At 38.4% G+C, this 21,614-nt stretch overlaps 1 protein-coding gene across 1 annotated transcript in view; it reads left to right on the top strand.

Annotated features, from left to right (window-relative positions):
• LOC117394124 (cadherin-2-like) overlaps window positions 1–21,614 on the top strand; it is a 106,117-nt gene that overhangs the window by 62,960 nt on the left and 21,543 nt on the right. The window contains 2 exon segments of the mRNA XM_055221333.1: window positions 4,716–4,855; window positions 9,530–9,691. Of these exon segments, the coding sequence (XP_055077308.1) occupies window positions 4,716–4,855; window positions 9,530–9,691 (302 nt within the window).

The following is a 21,614-nucleotide window of genomic DNA, read 5'->3' as shown; positions in this document are numbered from 1 at the left end:
CCTGACTAGAATCAGGAAGTATGAGCACATAAGTCCTGTGCTCAGGTCTCTGCACTGGCTTCCTGTAGCTCAAAGAATAGACTTTAAAGCAGCTCTGCTTGTGTATAAGTCTCTCCATGGCCTAGGTCCAAAGTATATCTCCGACATGTTAGTGCCATATGAACCATCTCGCAATTTGAGGACTTCAGGGATCGGCCTCCTGCTGGTGCCCAGAGTCAGGACTAAACATGGGGAATCAGCGTTTAAGTTTTATGCAGCTAAAACTTGGAACAGTCTTCCTGAAGATGTGAGACAGGCCTCTACTTTGACAATGTTTAAATCCAGACTCAAAACAGTTCTGTTCAGCTGTGCATATGACTGACAGGTTTTTATTCTGCACTCTTCTCTTTTAATGTTAATTTTATGATGATTATTTGTGATTATTTATGTTTTTATTTGTGTCATTTTAATGTCTTTCTTATTCTGTAAAGCACTTTGAATTACCTTGTGTACGAATTGTGCTATACAAATAAACTTGCCTTGCCTTGCCTTGCTTTGATTTGGGTAATGGGAAGTAGCGGAGTGGACTGATCCCAGAGATGCTGTCTGACGCTGGGGTACGCACGGCAGGCTACGGGAGAGAGATCAGTGAGTGATGTGTTGATGTGAAGGGAAAAAAAAGAAAAAACTAGCTCTGAAACAACAAAATGTTTTATGAAGAAGAGACAGAGGCATTTGAGGTGTTGGATTTAAGTGCAGTGCAGTATTTGATGGTGTTGTCAGGAGGTTATGTTCTTCACCTATCCAAAAAACAAAATGGAGTCTCATTGCATGGTATTTAATGTTAGGACTGATATTTTTTAAGAGGAGAATCATTGTAATTTTAAATTTACTGGTACATGGCAAGGCTAAGCTTTTCATGTTATTTTTGGGTTGACGTGCTCCTTCTGATACAATCGTGCCTGACTGTTGGTTTGTGGACCAATCACAGCGCAGCATTGTGGTCTGAGAGGAAGCCAAAGGGGAAGCAAAATAAACATGTCAACACCAACTAATATACTTCAGTCTGTTTTAGCAAAAATACATACTCATTTGTTTGTCATGTATATGTTTGTGCTTTTCTGTCAACTGGATTTAAAGAGGAGGTATCATGAAAACACAATTTTTGGAGCTTTCTACCGTGTTATAACAGTCCCTCATCAAAAACGTCCCTGAAGAGATTTAAATGCCATCCGTAATCAAGCGATCTCTCCCCTATTCGAACCCTCCTTACTGTTAGCAGTAATGGTCAGCCCACAAGTCTACGTCATCTATGCTCCCGCATGACATGTTTCCATAAATATACAAAAGCAGGATACTAACTTTGTATCAAGTTTGTCAAGCTGTTGTGTAATGTGCATTAGTTTTATTATTGGGATGCACGGTGGTTGTAATGTGATAGCGCTCTGAAGGGGAAGTGAAGAGAGGAAGGACTCTGGGTGTCAAAAATAAAAGCGAAACTTTCTAAAACATGTTAATACGTAAAATATATGCTATATTTACATTAAAACATAAATATAGCATTTTTAATTTGAATAATTTATTGAAACCCTTTCCGCATTCCTTTATCAGACTAATATAAACCCAAATATTTCTGCCAAGTGCCTACATTTAACAGCTCTATAAGCAGAGTAAGGTGTGTATTTCACACTATTCCTTGATCATATCCTGCTTTTATCAATGGACTAACCGCAGTGTCTGTACAGCTCTGCTCCGCTCACACAAGAACTTTGACAAGCCATTTTTCAGACTGCCTCCTGTACATTGTCCTCACTTTGATTTTCTTAGCTTTTGTGCAAAATCAAGACACTTAACACATTCACACAAATAATACACATGTTGCCAAACAGGATTAGGCAGTTTACAAATGTGTTGCATAGAGGATTGTGTACCATTTTGTTTTGGTAAATAAAGTGTTTTTTACTATCTTAAAAATGTGAAAACAGAATGAGTGCATTTTAAACATGAAAAATGTAAACGTTCAAAGTTATTCCTCGCTTTCTTTATGCATTCTGAGCATCCTAATTATTCACTTCAATGAGTGTATAAGAGCTTTTCACAACTTTCAGAGGCAAGAGCAGAGTTTTGCCACCACAATAAAGCTAACAACTAGCATGCTAACAGCACACCAGCCCTACTTCCTGGTTTGCGGACAATAAAAGCACTTTATTATTAGATGCAGAAAGCAAACAGCTGTCTCATTCTGATTGTAAGAGCTGCTTTTACAATATATATGAACAAAACACTTTTTACCTTTTAAGATTGCAAATGAAAATCCCAATTTTAATGGGCAGAGATACCGACCCACATAGTTTGTTATTTAGGTAGTGAAATGTCTTCCACAAATAAAATATATTGTCTCCACTGGGTCCTATTGTGATAAAAACCGTAATTTAGATTTAGGCAAAGATCTAAACTAGAAGAAGTTTGTGTATAGCTCAGTTTATACACAAAGTAATTCAGTGCTTTACAGAAAAAGACAGACAATACAATCAAATCAAAAGATAAGTAATCATAAAATTGCAATTAAAAGAAATTAATAAAAAACTGTCGTAACGGCAGGTACAGACTCTGGGCAATTTTACAGTGTTTATTAACGGTTTGTGAAATAATGAGTCAATAGTTCATTAAACACACGGGAGGCGAACCAGGCGTGCGGAGTGTTGAGCAGAAACGGGGAACACCAGGACCAGACAAAGACAGGATCGGACTCAGGAACAGAGCAAGCCAAGCGGGGGTAGTCCGGAGCAGACACGGAGACAGCCAGGGCCGGAGCGAGACAGGACCGGAGACGAGACCAGGGGGAACCAGGCAGGAGTAATCCAGAGAGCGAGGACCAGGGCAGGAGATGAGAAGCAGGCCGGAGACCAAGACAGGACAGGAGGCGAAGACGAGGGGTGGACTGTACCGGAGCTGGAGCGCAGGGTCAGGAGCAGGAGCGAGCGAGGGAGCAGGAATCTGGGAAACAGCAAAATCCAGTAAGACACGAGTAGGCAGGTAACGGGATACAAACTTGAGCTGGAACATTCACATTTACACGCGGACGGTCTGGCTCCGAGTGTCATCTGCCGAACCCTCATATACTCGACAGCAGGTGGTGATGATTGTGCTAATGCACTCCAGGTGCGCACGGGAAGAGTAGGAACTCCGCCCAGCTCCGGATTCAGACAGGTAGGGGAGGGGGAGAGCACACAGGGAGACAGAGAATGCAGGCATCATGACAAAAACATAATACATAAAGTATAATAAAAAAAATCAGTCATATGCACAGCTAAACAGAACCGTTTTGAGCCTGGATTTAAACATTGTCAAAATAGAGGCTTGCCTCACATCTTCAGGAAGACCTTTTTAGATTTTAACTGCAAAAAACTGAAACATTGTTTCCCAATGTTTAGTCCTGACTCTGGGCACCAGCAGTATAATCTTAAGGTCCTCAGACTGTGAGATGGCATTAACATGTTAGAGATGTACTTTGGTGCTGGTCCATGGAGACACTTGTTCACGGGCAGAGCTGCTTTAAAGTCAGAGGAGCCAGAGACCTGAGCACAGGACTTATGTGCTCGTACTTCCTGGTTCTAGTCGAGACCCGAGCAGCAGCGTTCTAGATGCTGTCTTACCACTCCTTTAGAGAGGTCAGTGAGCAGGTTTATGCTCTGAAATGGAAATGATTCTTGTGTTAGTGTAGCAATTTATGCTTAATCTAATTCCAACTGTGAAATAAGATAAATATGTGAATATAATTGCAGTTTGAAATTTCATTCAACCATTACCTTTTGATGCATCTCTCAACTGGTACAGATGAATAATCTTTTAGCTAGTACATGGATATTATAAAGGACTCATTTAAACATAAGAATTGAACCTGTTTTACTTAAAAGTGCATTTTACAGATTCATATATTTTTCTTATTCTTACTTGGTTTGGTGGGTAGTACCTGTGGTAAATATTAATCATAATTTTAGTTATGTTAAGTGGGAAATTTTAAAGAAAAGTAGAAAACAAAAAGTTAGAAAATAATAGTAGTGAGTTTTAAAACACAGTCCCTCGACCTAAGTTATCAAATCCATCCAAAATGCAGAGAGAAAGGAATGTATTTGAAGCATTGTTTTTTATAGAATAAATATGTTGTTATTTGTCAAATCATACCTGTTTTGAACATTAATGGTTGCTAAGTAACATATTGTTGCATGTCATATTTGCTGCTTGTGTCCAACCTAGAAGTAAAATTATAAACTTATAAAATTACAAAACTAGAAAAGACTAGTCAAGATTTTTAATAAAGTCTTAAATACAATCATGTTAACTGTGTTTTCGTGTTTTCTAACCTGTCATATAGAGCATATGATAGGTTAGAAAAGCCATCATTTTTCCACATGAGCTCCATCAGATGTCATCACATTTAGCATATAAATGTACACATTGTCCATGTTATTAGTATTTCAAAGCTTTTAACATGACTAATGTTGTGTCCTTACCTTCACTCACTGTTTGGCAACCACTGTCCTGAAGCTTATCCCACCAAATTTAGACTTCTATGCAAATGGCATGTGCGTGGAGAATCAAGGGGCCATGTGGATATGCGATATGTGCGCTTTATATGCAGAAGCGGTGCCGTTTGCTGGTTAGCTTTAGCGTTAGCCTGAAGCATCCTCCCTTTTTGCACACTTTAAAATGGTCTCTTATCTGTGTTCCCACAGTGTTGGTGCTGGTCTTCGTTATGTGGATGAAGAGGCGTGACAAAGAGAGGCAGGCCAAGCAGCTCCTGATCGACCCCGAGGATGACGTGAGGGACAATATACTGAAATACGACGAGGAGGGGGGCGGAGAGGAAGACCAGGTATGGGAAAGTACATAGACAGACCAATGCATTAAGATCAATATGTGATATACTGTATAGACTTTTTACATCACTTTAAACCCTTTGATATTTGAGTCCTAAATCAAAAATTATAATATGCTACACATGAAAGGAACTGTGCCTAGCCCTGCCCCCAGGTATGAGGTAAACATGTTCAAATATAATGTTTACTGATAAAAACAAACTCTAATGATGATTTATTCTTAATTTCAAAAACACTCGGCACCATTTATTTGTACTGTATTTGGTTTGGTTTAGTATTTGGTGTTTTGGTTCTAATCCAATCAGACCCAAAATCTCTCATTTGGGTTGCCAGTTTCAATACTGAAATCTAGTTGGTTTAAACCTAAAATGCCTCTCTGAATCTCTTATCTGAATCCTCATGACCTAAACCCCCAGCACATGTGCACCTGAGAAAAACTTGTATGTGTTCTCTATATGCAGGTTGAGGCACTGCAGCTCAGGTTCAGTTGTGATTGGAGTACAGTGAGTGCACAGCCTATATAGTTTATTTGAATTATGTAAATATAATTGTATGACTTTCTCTTCTTGTGTTACTAAGATCTCTCATTTGTCCATATATATATATATATATATATATATATATATATATATATATATATATATATATATATATATATATATATATATATATATATATATATATATATATATATATATATATATATATATATATATATATATATATATATACACACACACTTTACTACACTATAATCTCTAATATGTTTTTGTGCAGCCTCTGAAACTATGCAGAATATGCCACGAGTGTGACAAGATTTTAATTGACTGCATGTATTTATAAGAAATTTAAAACACTAGTCTAACTCATAAAAACACTATAAGTCTAACTCATTAATTTGTACACAATAATTATACCAAAAATAATTGCAACATAGTCATTTATTTATTTATTATTTATTAATGGGCCTCGCTTAATTCTTTTTGTATCATTCCTAAGTGTTGGCTCTCACACACAGCACAGGATCCTGTTTGCAGCTCTTTTGTAACGCTGTTAATCTGGGCCGGGGGACAGTGGACTGAGCAGTGCAGGGAAATGAGATGGAAGGGAGCACTCTGATTGGCTAAGCTTTTGTTCTATTGCTGGGTTTCAGATGACATTCTGTAGGCCAATAATATTTCATACAGATGGGGGGCAGCTAAAATGAAGATTGTTAAAATGCAGATTTGTAATGTGATATAGTGAGGCCTTGGGTCTAACCACTAATACAAATGATCAGGTTTATAAAAATATCATGTAATCAATAGGGAAATCCAGCTCCTGCCCTCCATCTTGGATTATGACATCATAACCTTCGCGAATCTGAAAACCAAAATAGTTTGGTGGCTGTGTAAGATGTTATTGTTGACCTCAAGTCCAACATGATTCTATTAAATCTTAAATATGCTTTCTTAAACTTGTGTAATGTAAACTTTTGGCATAATTGGTTTGAGCTGGCCTACCTTTAATGCAGGGCATCCTGGACAATTCTAGACATCCCTTGCATGACACTATGTCTGCACAGAGAAGCACACGGAGTAACAGGTTCCTCTCACTGAGCTGCAGGACAGTGCGCTTTTTGAGGTCGTTTGTCCCTTCAGCTATCAGGCTGTTTAACAGATCTGCCTGATAGGAACTGTAATTTCTATATGATGAGTACTTTATACTATTGATAGTAATATTTTATTGTTTCTACTGTTATTATTGGTGTATGTTTGTTCAAGTGTGTGTTTGCTGCCGGACACCTGAATAAAGTTTTTATCTATCTATCTATCTATCTATCTATCTATCTATCTATCTATCTATCTATCAAGCTTCACTACTTTATTTTTAAACCACAAAAGGATGATGTGTTTAAATCTCTTACAATATACTGTATGGTGGAAAACTCAACCTTTACTCATTTACAAGAATAAAAATTGTTTTTAAGCAAGGAAGGAATTGTGTTTTGGGAAAAGAGCTTTGCGCTATTTCACTAAGAATGTAGTTCATTACACAAGGACGACTTTTACATGAAATGCTCCATTACATTTTGCATTTACATTCTGAGTCTCCTCACTAAATCTAAACGAGAAAGAGCAACGAACCATTGTAACCATTTTAACAGATCATGCAAATAGCCCAAAGACTCACGCACTCAAACATCTTGATATTGTTTCTGCATATTTTAGTTTAAAATGACACAAAGAAATGCTTGTGAATGTCCAGTATAAAAAAAGAAATCTATAAGTAACATAATGACCTCTGCAAACAACAAAATCTTGCCTACGTGAGTTCTTGAGTTTAACAGATGTTCTGAAATGTGTTTCTTGTAGCAGATAATATTTCACTCTTCTCACAAATGTTAATCTTTAAAAAGTGCAATGAGAAGTGAATGTTGACTTTAGTACACAAATTACAGTTTCAGCCCCAACAGTGTGATTCTTTTTAGAAGAAAGGACTTAAAATGAAAATGGCAAGTTTGTGCATGTTTGTGTTCAATGTGGATTTGGATATTTCTTTCAAACAGTAAATTTTCTGCTTTCAGTTTGGCCACTGCCCTGTGTCTGAAATTATGACAACATCCAATTTTAGAACGTGAACAAAACCTTTTCTATTCTTGTATTTTATACGTTTCAGTGTCCTCATGCTGGGGGTGTTCAACATTTATCTCTATTGGCAGAATGTTCAGTAGTTACCATGGTGACAAAATGCACAGAATGCAAAGGCAGACAAAAAGTTTTAAGACCGTTTGAAAACTAAGAAAAAATACAAAAATTGATTTAAATAACTTTAATAAATTTTCAGCAGTCTGATCAGTACGAGTGTTCATGGTTCTGTTTAGGAGTTTGATAAAACATGAGAGAGGGTGACTACCTGAAAAACTGTTTGCTAACGCTAGCTAGCTTGTGACTGTAAGCTTATGGGTGATAGACCAGGTCATCTCACCCTGCCTTGCCAGTGTTGTGGAATTTGTAATAAAAATTTTATACTGGTTATTTTATACTGGTGATAAAATATATATATATATATATATATATATATATATATATATATATATATATATATATATATATAAAATCTACAGAGAAGCTGTCTTGAATCAAAAAATCTCGTCCATCAAAACAATCATGCCAGTTTAGTATAATCAACGTGGCTGGAGGCTGCTAGACGCACAAACAAGAGATACTCCCATACATAACAACAGATGGTATTGCGAAGGTTAGGTCAAAAAGATCCATAACAATACAAATAAAGCTTTATGGTAAAGAAAGGCATATTACCATCAAGATGAATTCTAATGTTTTTTGTGAGTTCACAAACTCTTGAGAATCTGTCTTGAACAGCTCCAGCTGAATCGTTTGCATGCCATTGGTACCAGCATCACCAGTGGAAACTGACCATAGTCACAGTGGCATCACTGTGGTTTGTGCTGAACAAACCAAAACAAACACGCAACACCGACAGACGTACTTCCGCCTATTTAGCAGAAATACAGACTTTTTTTTTTTTTTTGAAAAACAGGCAGAGGGAATAATTTTGTGCATTTGTGGAAGACAGAGACACCTGTGCTTTTCTCTCAATTGAATATAATCATCATCATTGGTTCATAAGTTCATCATTATTGGTTCATTGGTTCTGATCGCTTTCAGCTAGAGCAGTGGTTCTTAACCTGGGTTAAATCGAACCCTAGGGGTTTGCTGAGTCAGTCTCAGGGGTTCGGTGGAGGTCAAGACATGCACCCAACTCATATGATTCACGGACTGCGAGCGTCTCCAGATGCTGGGTGTGTCCCAATTCGACAAATGCACCCTTTAATGTGTCTATCGAAGTACCCGCCTGACCTAAATGAGCCGTTCGAACGGCATAAAAACCTAAAACAACATAAAAACGAAGAAAAGGAACAGACTTTGCTGTGAAAATGACATGAGAGTGGCCAAGGTGAAGCATTTCTGAACTGGTCTCTCAAAGGCAACAGCAGAAGTCACACTGATTTGCAGTAAATATTCATTATTATTCTAGCCTGATGGAAATTAGGTGATGGGTGTTTGTTAAAATGTTAAAACATAATAAATAGCATAAATACAATAAGTTCATTATTGGAATACATAAGTTTAAAAATTAAAATGATTTCAGTGTGGTAGTATTAAAAAGGTCAAGTCTTTGTAAAAAGGCATATATGTAATTTGTTGTGAGTTCATGCATTGTACTGGTTTTATTCTTTGAACACAGCGATGTTAATGCATGGTTCATTTTGTGCACCAGTTAAACATACATATGTCTTGAATTTGAAAAAAATAATATTTTATTTTTCAATAAAGAAGGGTTCGGTGAATGTGCATATGAAACTGGTGGGGTTCAGTACCTCCAACAAGGTTAAGAACCACTGAGCTAGAGACATCCCAGATTGATGTGTAGGACACTATTCAAAGGGATGCACATATCTATCTAGCGAGAATCAGGTTACTTCTCACCTGTTGTAGTTCCAACTAAACCAGCTCTTTCTGGTCAGAGTGTGTTAAAATAAAGCTCAGATTACGTCTAACTTGAGTAACAGATCCTCTAACAGAGTAGTGCTTTCAGTTAGCTTCACACTCTCAGGGAATGTTGATGACATCAGCTCCAAAGTATCAATTTGTGTTCTTTGTCAGGACTATGATCTGAGCCAGTTACAGCAGCCGGACGCTCTGGAGCCTGACTGTGTGAAGGTGGGGATCAGACGTCTAGACGAGAGGCCCCTGCACCATGACCACCAGTACCCCGTGCGCTCTGCGGCCCCTCAACCAGGGGACATCGGAGACTTCATACATGAGGTACATTTTAGAAGTTAGATAAACCTTAAAGTAGCTGTTTGTGGAGAAAAAAATGTGTGAGAATAAAAGTACAAAAATGCAAAAAGTAGCGGTGAGTTGTAAAACAGAATACCTCTTCCCATGTTATCATCACAGAATGCAGAGGCATTTAACAAAATAATTATGCTGTTATTTATTTTTATTAGTCAAAACACATCTGTTTGTAATTTAGGCATGTTTTAGCCCTTGCTTACATTAGGTGTGCTAGCTAACAGTCATGGAATTAGCTCTACATATGTCATATCTGCTGCCTGTGTCCAACCAAGAAGTGAAATTAAAATGATTAAACTAGAAAAAAACTATGAAAGAATCTTAAATATAATTATTTTAAGTATGCTTTTGTTAAATTAGCAGTCTAACCTGTCATATGCACTTATTTAAACTTTATTGCAGTGCCTCTGATTTTTTTTTCTTAATGCTAAAATCAGATAGATATTACACCACTAGTAAGGTTAGCCCTGTGATAACAATCTGGAATGGTTCCCGTGTACATTGTTCGGAAATATGAGGGATTTTCAGTGGAGTCTTAATTACAGCAATCAACTGAAGTGTTTCTATAATAAGACATTTTTGCTCATACAAGATGAGCTCATGTGAGCTTGAAAACTCAAACCTCATGACAATGCTGCCATTTTGCAGAAAATGTATTCAAAACCTCTGAAGTTTTCCTTTTATCGCTCTTTCTCTCACTCTTCTCTCTCTTAACCTCACTGTGTCACTATCCCCCTCTCTGTCTCTCGCCCCCTCTCTCTTTGTCTTGCTCTTTTTCTTTCTTTTTTCTTTCTTTTTTTGTAGCTCTCTTATATTCATTAGTTTCAGCTTCCTGTTTATAGACAGCATTTTGAGAGCTTTTGCTTTTGCCAAATATTTTGTTTTATGTTGTTAATTGCTTTGAGAACAGTGCTAGCTTTTCACCACTCTGAAACACATGGATAGGTATAGATTGCATTTGTGCAGAGCTCATGGCAGACAAACTGTTGAAGGTGAGACCCGGGTGACACTGCAGCTCAGAGGAAGTGATGCATTGCACAAGCTGAAAAACCTTTTACCGTGACCATTACAAATCCTCACTCCCCTTCTCACACCTCTCTTATCTCCCCTTCTCTCCTCCGTCCTTTCCTCTAGTCAGTGTTGATCTTGTAGACTTTAGGGATGAGTACAAAATCAATTGGAAATCAAAAATCTAATTTAAGTTTATATTGAATGTTTCAGGTGATAATGTAGGTATTTGTATTCATGTAATGGAAAAATGTTATTGTGAACCTTAAACCTCATTGATAAAATAGAATGATAACAGTTTCCCTCAGTTGCCAAATATAATTATTATTAAAGAAGCACCATGTAACTTTTCTGCTGGCAGTCCTTCACCTGCATGACTTCATGAAAATAGACATTTAAATCATGAATTCTCTATAGATATGTTTTAGGTGAAGTTTGTGCAGACGCGAGCCCACTGAGAGAAAGAACGCATGTAAAAAAAAAAAAAAAAATCCTAAATTAAAAAAATGCCTATATTTTAGTCTATTTTAGCTAAAAAGTTATGCAGCCAGTCTTTACATATCACTAGTCCTCACCATCACTAGTAGGATAGGAGCCGATCCTCTCTCTCTTTATTTCCCCAGCCTGTTCCCCTGATTGAATTCCCAGTGTTGGAAGAGATTTTTGATTATATTAAATAAGACATTTCCTCAGTTGTTTATTTGCCTGATTTACCATATTCTGAATTACCTGTTAAAAGGACACTTTCTGTTGTAGTTTCTAAAACATTTGACTGCTCGCTTTGTGTTGCATTTGAATCCAGTTTACCTGTGTGATAGAACAAGCTAGCTAGTATGGACTCAGCACACAATGAGGGCCCAACGGAGTGACTTGCTAGACTTGAAGCTAGCATACAGCAGCACCAGGCCGAACTAGCATCTGCTTCTGTTGCAGCTCGTCGGTCTACTGCAGCTAGTGAACAAAATATAGCTGATTTGATGGCTCAGATCCAGCAACTAGCAGTTACCGTTACCAAGCTAGTCACCGCTGTAGCTCCCGCTTCACCTTCACCTTTTATCAAGGCGATTGGGCATGGTCCTGTTTCAGAACCTCGAGTCGGCGCACCTGAACGCAATGGGGGGGAGTCTAAAAGATGTAGTCCATTTTCTTTGCCCTACAACCTCGCATATTCGCAGTCGAGAGATCCAAAGTGGCATTAGTCATCTTACTGAAAGGGCTCAGTTGTGGGAAACTGCTGAGTGGGAGCACCAGACAGCTGTTTGTGCTTCTTTTGATGCTTTTGCTAGGGAACTCCGCAATGTGTTTGGGGTCGCGCTCTCTGCACCCGATACAGCTGAGGGTTTAATGGGGGTTTGACAGGGAACCTGCACGGTTTCTGATTACTCTATTGAATTACGGATCCGGGCCCCTCAAAGCCATTGGAATGTTGCAGCTCAGACTGATTTGATTGACTACATTAAGCATGAGCTGGTTTCTTATGATCTCCCCTCCGACCTTGATAAACTGATCGAGTTGGCAACCAAACTCGATCGCCATATCCAAGCTCGTCATCTAGGGAAAAGACAAAGACTTCCTGAATGACGCCCTATTCCCCGTCCACGTTCCCCATTAGGTCCGGTCAGCCACACCTCAGCTACTCAGGAGCTCAGAGCCTATGCAGGTGGGCAGAACCAGTCTTTTTCCTGAAGAGCGAGAACGCCGCTAGCAGCATAAACTTATCATAATCTACTGTGGAAAGTCCGGCCATTTTGTTTCCAGGTGTCCAGTAAAAGGGCAGGCTTGTCAGTCGAAATGGGAATACTGGTGAGTCTATCCTCTACACTTTCCCCTGTTAAATGGCCTCAGTTTCAAGTTTGTCTATTGCTTGACAGTGGTACTCACACAGTGACCACTCATTGATTCCGGCTCTGACATAAGCCTTATAACCTGGCTCTGCAGTTAAAAATAATAATCTTGTTCCCATTCCAGCACCTGTACCTGGTAACACTCTGTATGGCAGGCTTTTGGGCACCATAACACATCACACTGTCCCTGTTCATCTATTACTGGCAGGCAACCACCATGAGACAATCCAGTTTCACATCCTGAAAACTCCTCAGCACCCTGTAATCCTAGGTTTCCCATGGCTTCTACGTCACAACCCCTATATCGATTGGTCTACAGGTTCCATTATTAAGTGGAGCCCATCCTGTCATCAAATCTGCCTCAACCAAGCCATTCCAACAGTGCTAAAAACTGACAACTCTGGTCCTCAACCAGACCTTGCTGGTGTTCCCATAGAGTACCACGACCTCCAAGAGGTTTTTGGCAAGACTAAGGCTACATCACTCCACTCCACATCGTCCATATGACTGTGCCTAGAACTTCTCCTCCTTGTGGTCGTACTTACTTCCTCTCTGGACCTGAAAGAGAAGCTATGAAGGAGTATATTAATGAGTCTTTGGCTGCAGGAATCATTCGTCCCTCTTCATCTCCCACTGGTGCGGGTTTCTTCTTTGTTGAGAAGAAAGATAAGAAGAAAGGTAAAACCCTTAACCCCTGCATAGATGTTGTTCAGCCTTTATATCAATGACCTCCCAGACGTGTGCAAAGATGTAGACATCATCATGTATGCAGATGATGCTGTCATCTACGTACATGGAAGGGATGCGCAGAAAGTGGCCACCACATTATCCTCAGCTATGGACAAAATTGATAATTGGCATGTTTGACATTAAACATTAATAAAACAGTTGGTATGTATTTTTCCAAAACTAATAGAATTAAAGACAGGCCTAACATCTTTGTCTCTGTTACAATGTTTAGTTTTATTCCGTTGACAAAGTATCTGGGGGTTCATTTGGACCAGACTTTGTCTTTCAAAAAGCATATTTTAAAAAAGTACGCAATTCAATCCGCTACAACATCTCTTCCCTTAGACACATGAGGAACAGCCTGACAGTAGAGGCCGCTTTTACATATTTTAATGCCATGGTTATTACACACCTAACCTACTGTGTCTCCTGCTGGTCTTAGGCCAATGAGAGCGCTTTAAAATCGCTCAGATCCACCTATAATCAGGCAGTAAAGGCACTCGATAAAAAAACCCTCCATTATGACCACTGTAACATCTTAAGTAAATATAAAATGTTCAGTTCAATCATTTAATTTTGTGTTCAAATCTAAGAAAATTATTCAAAATTATTAATAATGCAGCTTCACTTACATTTAAAAAATGTACTATCCTTTGTTCTGAACAAACTACCCGATCCACTCGTTCCTCCGTAAACCGAAATTTGCATAGTTCCAAAAAGATCCTCAGCCTTTGCTCAATCGGCTTTTTCTTATCAAACCATTAGGCAGTGGAATCAGCTTCCAGACAGTCTGAAATTGTCTGTGGATTTTAATAGTTTTACTAGAAATTTGAAAAAGTACATTTTAATAATCAAAATGTGTCCACATCAGTCTAGTTAGTTGGTGCTGGCTCTGTCCTCACTGTATAAACCTGCACATAATGATTTTATATTAGTCTGGACTGGGGGGGACATACTGTATTGGACATGGGGTCATTTTTTATTGTATTTAATTGTTATTGTTGTATAGCAAATTGGTAGTCGTATATTGTAATTGTTAATTGATATGTGTTTTTTAATGTGTGTTCACCTGCCCAGGGACTGCAGATGGGAAGTAGCAGTAGCTAAATCTGGTACAAATCACCTTTTCCTTGTAAGATTAATGAATTTGTACATGGTCCCTGTCAAATAAAGAATAAAGAAAGAAAGAAATTATAGGGGGGCTAAACAATATTACAGTCAAGAATCATTACCCTCTGCCACTCATCTCGTTAGCTTTTGAACTCCTGCAGGATGCTGTTATTTTCAGTAAACTCGACTTGCGTAATGCTTACCATCTTGTCCGGATCTGTGTAGGGGACGAGTGGAAGACTACCTTTAACACACCCACAGGATACTATGAGTACCTGGTTATGCCATTCGGTCTCACAAACGCCCCCACTGTGTTCCAAGCATTGGTCAATGATGTCCTTCATGACATGCTGAACAAGTATATTTTTGTTTATTGATCTTCCAAGGAAGAACATATTCACCATGTACAGACCGTACTGCAGTGCTTGCTAGCCAACTCACTCTTCATCAAGGAAGAGAAGTGTGAGTTTCATTCCCCATTAGTAGCCTTTGTGGGATATATCATTGGTCAGGGAAGTGTATCCATGGATCCCTCTAAGGTAGAGGCTGTTACCTCTTGGCCTGTTCCTGAGTCCCGCAAGATGTTGCAGCACTTCCTGGGGTTTTCAAACTTTACAGATGCTTCATCCGTGGCTATAGTTCTATTACTGCTCCCCTTACAGGGCTCACCTCCTCCAAGTTGCCTTACAAGTGGTCACCAGAGGCGGACGCAGCCTTCAAAACTCTGAAGACCCTCTTCACCATAGCACCCATCCTTCAAGTTCCTGATCCTGAAGGACAGTTTGTGGTTGAAGTAGACACCTCAGATGTAGGTGTGGGTGCTGTGCAATGTTCCCTCTAATTTTTCACGAGTCTGAGCAAACACACAAACTCCCTGAGCAGTCCCATGGACCAGTGTGAGCGATATCAGACGTGTGCACTGTGGTCATGCTGCAATGCATCCATCCAAGTTAAATAGTTTATTAAAAGAATCAAATTACTGCATTTACATTTCTGTTATAAGACTTTTAAATAAGTGCTTTAGCCACTTATACAATGAAAATTACAAAAATCTTGCTCATGACCTGTGTAGTATGTTAATGCTATTGGAAGTATAAATATTCCATTTTAACTATGGCAAAACATGAGCTTCCAACCAAACCAAGACAACTGTAAACTCCAATGTTGAAAACACACTTAACATTTTTATTATAAAGCTCTGACTTGTATTATGAGTATAAGCCATTGTGTGAAGCTTTTGCTGTGTACTGAGTGAGATTGTCCTACTGTGGTCTGGGAGACAGTCCATTAACTCTTTTCAGTATATGACAACGATCATTTGATTTTTACAACTCATAAACTAGTGACAGTATTCAATGACCAATACACACTGAGAGGAATCTGTATCTGCACACCCAGCTGCTCTATTACTGTACATTTACATATCATATCAAAACACAATATATAATGTGTATTTATATATAAAATATATTCAAAACAAGTGGTATGGGTCAAAATAAATATATATTTACAAGCCACACACTGCAAACGGTGAACAAACACACACACTTCAAAATGAAAAAAACACACACTGGAAACTAAAACACACTGTACATGTGACAGTGTGACAGTCATTCTGTGACAGAGGTTGGAGGATCGAGTCCCGCTCGGACCAACTTCTGTCATTGTGTCCTTAGTTCTGTCATTGTGTCCTTAGGCAAGACACTTCACCCAAGTGGTGTGTGTGATGATTGGTGGTGGTCGGGGATTAGCTAATGGCTAGTGGCATTAGCTAATGCTAACAATTACACATAATACACATTTGACCCACAATTAAGTCATAGCAGAATAACCACGCTTACCGATCAGGAACAGCATCCAGTCCATCAAAACATAAGGTCCTCTACTCCTGAGTCCACCATGAGATCTTCACTCGGTTCCACAAACCGCTCCGGGTCCGAGATGCTCTAGTTTAACTTGTACAAACATCCACAGTGTCCTGTGTCCTTAAAACGCAAAACAGTGCGTAAAATTGCCTAATAAGGCGCGTGTAATTTTACGCGCAGATCTTTGCCCGAGGGCGGGCCGTCGGAACGTTATGGGGTTAAACATTTAGAATCATTAGCGAGTTTTCACTCCACATCGGTCACATCAGCTAAAACTCTGGTAGCGGCGCATGAGGACACCTGTCAATGACGTGGATAAGATGCGGATAACCTCAAGCTACATCACTTTTTCTCCTGACGTCTAGCACCTGCAGAAAGGAACTATGACATGGGTAACAGAGTGACTGGCTGTGAAGTTGGCTTTAGAGGAGTGGAGACACTGGCTTGAGGGTTACAAAATTCCGTTCCTCGTCTGGACTGATCACCAGAATCTGGAATATCTTCAGTCCACAAACGCCTCAATTCCCGACAAGGCCAGGTGGGCATTGTTTCTGAGAGATTTAATTTTACTCTGCCATACCGTTATGGTCCACGTAACTGTTAGCCTGTCATCTGGCTATCATCCTCAGTCCAACGGCCAAATGGAGAGAATCAACCAGCAGATTTATTTTATTTATTTATTTCATGGACAGTGCATATTAATCGACATTTCTGTAAATATGCCAGAATTAGCCAAAGGCTATTTTTCATTCCGTCGTCCCTTGACAGCAGATACTGTCCACCTAAAAACACTTAAAAACAAGAGTAAAAAATTACAATACAATAAATACATAGAAAACAGTCGAGAAATATATAAACAGGCTGAGTAAATGGTGCTTTTGGAGTATTGGACAGTGGTGAAAATGGTTTGGTTTTTTTATCCAGAATTTTAGCAATTTGCTTGTAGAGTGATTGCAGATGTTTCAGTGTTGTGGTATTTGCCAGGGACCAGACGGGTAAACAGTATGTAATGTGAGAGAGAATCATTGAGTGCATGAACATTTTAGCTGCTTGGGTGGACATTTGATGCCGAATGTGTTTGAAGTTGCGAATACTGAATTTTATATGATTACTTATTTTATTAAGGTGGGATTTGAATGATAATTTTGAGTCTATTAGAATTCCGAGATATTTGTATTGTCGGACAATCTGCAGCCATTCTCCAGAGACAAGGATGTTTGGAACTGTATGGGAAGTGTTGTTGGTGTTGTTGGATTTGCTGAAAATCATTGCTACTGACAGGGAGTTGATTTAGCCAAGATGAGATTGGAGCCATGGAGTGAGTTTGTCCGCGACCTGGGAGATGTTATTGCCATGTGTGCATATAACTGTGTCGTCAGCGTACATTAGTATGTGGACATCGTTGCAAACGGAGGGAAGATGATTAATGTATAGTGAAAATAACAGTGGTGCTAATGTGGACCCTTGGGGAAGACCGTTGGACAAAGTCAGTGCTGAAGATTGTTGAGACTGAATGCGGACATGTTGAGAGCTGTTGGCCAGGTAAGATTAGATCCATTTCAGTGTATCTGGAGAGAAGTTAAATGTACAGAGTTTAGACATCAATATCTTGTGGTTTATAGTGTTAAAGGCCTTTTTAAGATCTAAAAATACAGCCCCTACTACCCCACCCCGATCTAGCAGTGCTCTGATATTTTCAGTAAAATAGCAAGTTGCTGTTTCGGTCGAGTGATTGGTTCTGAAGCCAAACTGCATGGGATGGAGAGTATATTGTGTGGTGTTCAGATGTGTGGAGATTTGATTTGCTACTAGTTTTTCCGCAATTTGTGAAACAAATGGAGATCGAGACAGTGTTGCTTTGCATGGCCTCAAGGAACCCTTCCTCCTGATCCCAGCAGCTACTGTGGGTCGAATACTCTCACAAAACACTGAAAAGTTATGCTACTGGTTTTTCCCCATTTCAGTGTGCTTATAGGTTCCAGCCGCTCTTGTTTCAGTCACAGGAGAAGGAAATGTCATGTCCTGTTCAGGCCTTCATCAAGTGCTGTTACAGAACCTGGAGACAAGCTCGGACTGCCCTTCAGCAGTAGGACAGCGCTACTCTGCGTTGGCTCCAAGAAGATTGCATCAAAATTCATTGGGCCTTTTGAAGTTGAGAAAATGGTTAACCCAGTGGCTGCTCCCCTCAAATTACCCAGAGCCATGCGTATCAATCCGACATTCCATGTCTCTAAATTGAAGCCGCTCTGTGAAAGCCCTCTTGCTACTGTTTTGCCTCCACCACAGCCAACACGTCTGATTGACGGTGAGTGTGCATATACTGTGCGGTGCCTCCTGCATTCCAGATGTTGTGGTCGAGGCATTCAGTACCTGGTTGATTGGGAAGGCTAGGGTCCAGAAGATCATTCATGGGTGCCAGCTAGCTATATCTTGGACCGACGTCTCATTGCGGCCTTCCACAAGCAACATCCGGATCAACCTTCAAAGGGCTCAAGTTCTCATGTTTTTTCCTCTGGCAGTCCTGGGTGATCCATCAGAGAATGATCAATTTGTGGCTGTTACTGGATCTCATTCTGTTCATTTCTGTGATTCTGACCTTTCTGAAGAGTTTTGACCCTCCTCCAGGGCCTTCTCCACCCATCTGGCCTTGAGAGGGGGGTTCTGTCACAGTTCAATTTCAATTTCAATTTCAATTTAATATTTTATTTCATTTCATTAAAACAAAACAATCCGCATAACTGCATACAGTATTACGGCTTTTGTACAATTTTGTTAAGTGAATGAAAGGGCACAGAAGGAAGCAAAAGCTTATAATATCTGCCCCTCATCAACTCTTATTCACTACATTATACAAAGTCAAACATAAATGTACAGCTACTTTACGAAAAAAAAAACAACAACAAAAAACAAACAAAAAAAAACACAAAATCATCCTGTCACATATCAGTTATATATTTTCTTAATAATGATAATTTCAAACTTTTCTTAAACATATAAATGGATTTGGATTCTTTAATATTACTTTCTAGGCTGTTCCAAAGACTGACTCCCTTGATTGAAATACATCTTTCCTTTGGTTTTGTTCTGAACACTGGTTTAGAAAATACATCAGTTCCTCTTAATTGATATCTATTTTCTCTCTTTCGAAATCTATTTTGCAACTTCTCTGGTAACACTTTTTGATGAGCTTTGTACATGGTTTTAAGAATGCATATTCCACCAATTCGTTAAATTTCAACGTTTCTAACTGAATAAAAATTGGATTTGTATGTTCTCTATATCCACTTCCATTGATAACTCTAATAGCAACGCTTCTGTAACAGAAAAACTGGTTCAATGTAGGTTTTACAAGCACTTCCCCACACTTCAATGCAATATGTCAAATATGGAACGATCAATGTGTTATACAATAAGAACAATGCATCTCTGTTGAGAGACTCTTTCACCTTGTGTAATACAGCTATGGTTTGTGAGACTTTTGATCTTACTTGCTCTATGTGGGATTTCCACGTCAGCTGTTCATCAATCATAACTCCTAAAAAAACGAAATGTACTTGTTCTTTCTATCTCTAATCCTTGTGTGAATAATCTTACCTCTAAATCTTTCTTCTTACAACTAAAGACCATAAATTTAGTTTTGCTAATTGTTTATAGATAGCTTGTTAGCATTGAACCATTTTAATATTTTTTGAAACTCATCTTCTACATTTTTATAATCTCATTTATGTTTTTTCCTGAGTAAAATAATGTGGTATCATCAGCAAACAAGATGCAATTTAGTAATTTTGATACAGACATAAGATCATTCACATAAAGGAGAAAAAGTACTGGCCCCAAGACCGAACCTTGGGGTACCCCACACGTTACTTGACGATGTTCTGATTTTATGTTGGTTAATTTCCACAAATTGATAACGGTTCGTTAAGTAACTTGTGACCCATTTGGTGTGGTACACCTCGTATACCATACTTGTATAACTTCTGTAATAATATTTCATGATCTAGAGTATCAAATGCTTTTTGAAGATCGACAAAGATACTAACTAAATATTGTTTCTTGTCCATGGCATTAGTGATTTCTTCAGCTAGATCCATTAATGCTGTGGCAGTTGAATGATTGGAACGAAATCCATGTTGGTTCTTACTTAAAATTTTGTATTTTCCAATAAATTTATTTAATCTGCTAACAAATAGTTTCTCTAAAATTTTTGAGAACTGCGAAAGCAGTGATACAGGTCTAATAATTTGAGAAATCATTTTTATTTCCTTTTTTAAAAAGTGGAATGACTCACTTTCATGTGATCTGGAAATATTCCTGTGCTGAATGAAAGATTACATATATATGTGAAAGGCTCAATAACAACGTTTATCACTTTCTTGATCAATAACATATTAATATCAGTGTAATCATTAGATTTTTTATTTGGACAATTTTGAACAATTGTCAAGACTTCATTTGCCTGCGCACTCTCCAAAAACATACTGTTTACATTATCAGCTATTGCTCCATCATTGTTGCTTTCTTTTGGGATATTGTTTGATAAATTTGGGCCAATGTTAGAAAAGTAATGATTAAATTCGTTAACAATTTCTTCTTTCCCAAAAATATCTACATTATTTTTTGTAAAATAGTTTGGAATATTTGAAGTTACCTTACCTTTTTGCAAGACCGTGTTTATTATACCCCATGTATTTTTTATATTGTTTTTGTTCTCATCCAATAATTTGGTGTAGTAGTCTTTTTTTGTCTTCTCATAATTGATACAAGCTTGTTTTTATATTTTTTATACCTAACTTCTGAATCTTTTGTTCTCAATTTGAGAAATCTTCTGTAAAGATGATTACAGAAGATAATCCATGGATGACAAACGGATTTTCAATCCCGTTTGTCATCCATGGATTAGAGTATTTTTCTTATCGTGTGCACATATTTTTGTAATTTTGCAGTTTTTGTCATATAAATTGAGAAACGTTGTCATGAAAGCATTATAAGCACTATTTAGATTATTTGTATATACATGATTCCAATTTTGTTTTTCAAGGTCTTCTCTGAAGGCCTCCAGAGCCTTACTAGATTTATCTCTTACTAGCATTGCTGTTACATCCTGCGCAAGCTCATCAAAACACAATTTTTCACAGATAATAAATACAGGAAGGTGATCGCTCACATCTGCCATAAAGATACCACTGATAATATCACCATGTATATTTGTATATATATTGTCTATGATAGTCGCACTATGACCAGTAATACGAGTTGGTTTAGTTATCATCGGGCATAGACCAACTGTTTCCATATAATTCCGAAAGATATTTGTTGCTGTTTGATTCCCAGGTC

Source organism: Periophthalmus magnuspinnatus, chromosome 4 (genome assembly GCF_009829125.3).
Source record: "Periophthalmus magnuspinnatus isolate fPerMag1 chromosome 4, fPerMag1.2.pri, whole genome shotgun sequence".
Taxonomy (NCBI): domain Eukaryota; kingdom Metazoa; phylum Chordata; class Actinopteri; order Gobiiformes; family Gobiidae; genus Periophthalmus; species Periophthalmus magnuspinnatus.
The sequence above is the reverse complement of the archived record's forward strand: the minus strand, read 5'-3'. Positions and strand labels throughout refer to the sequence as shown.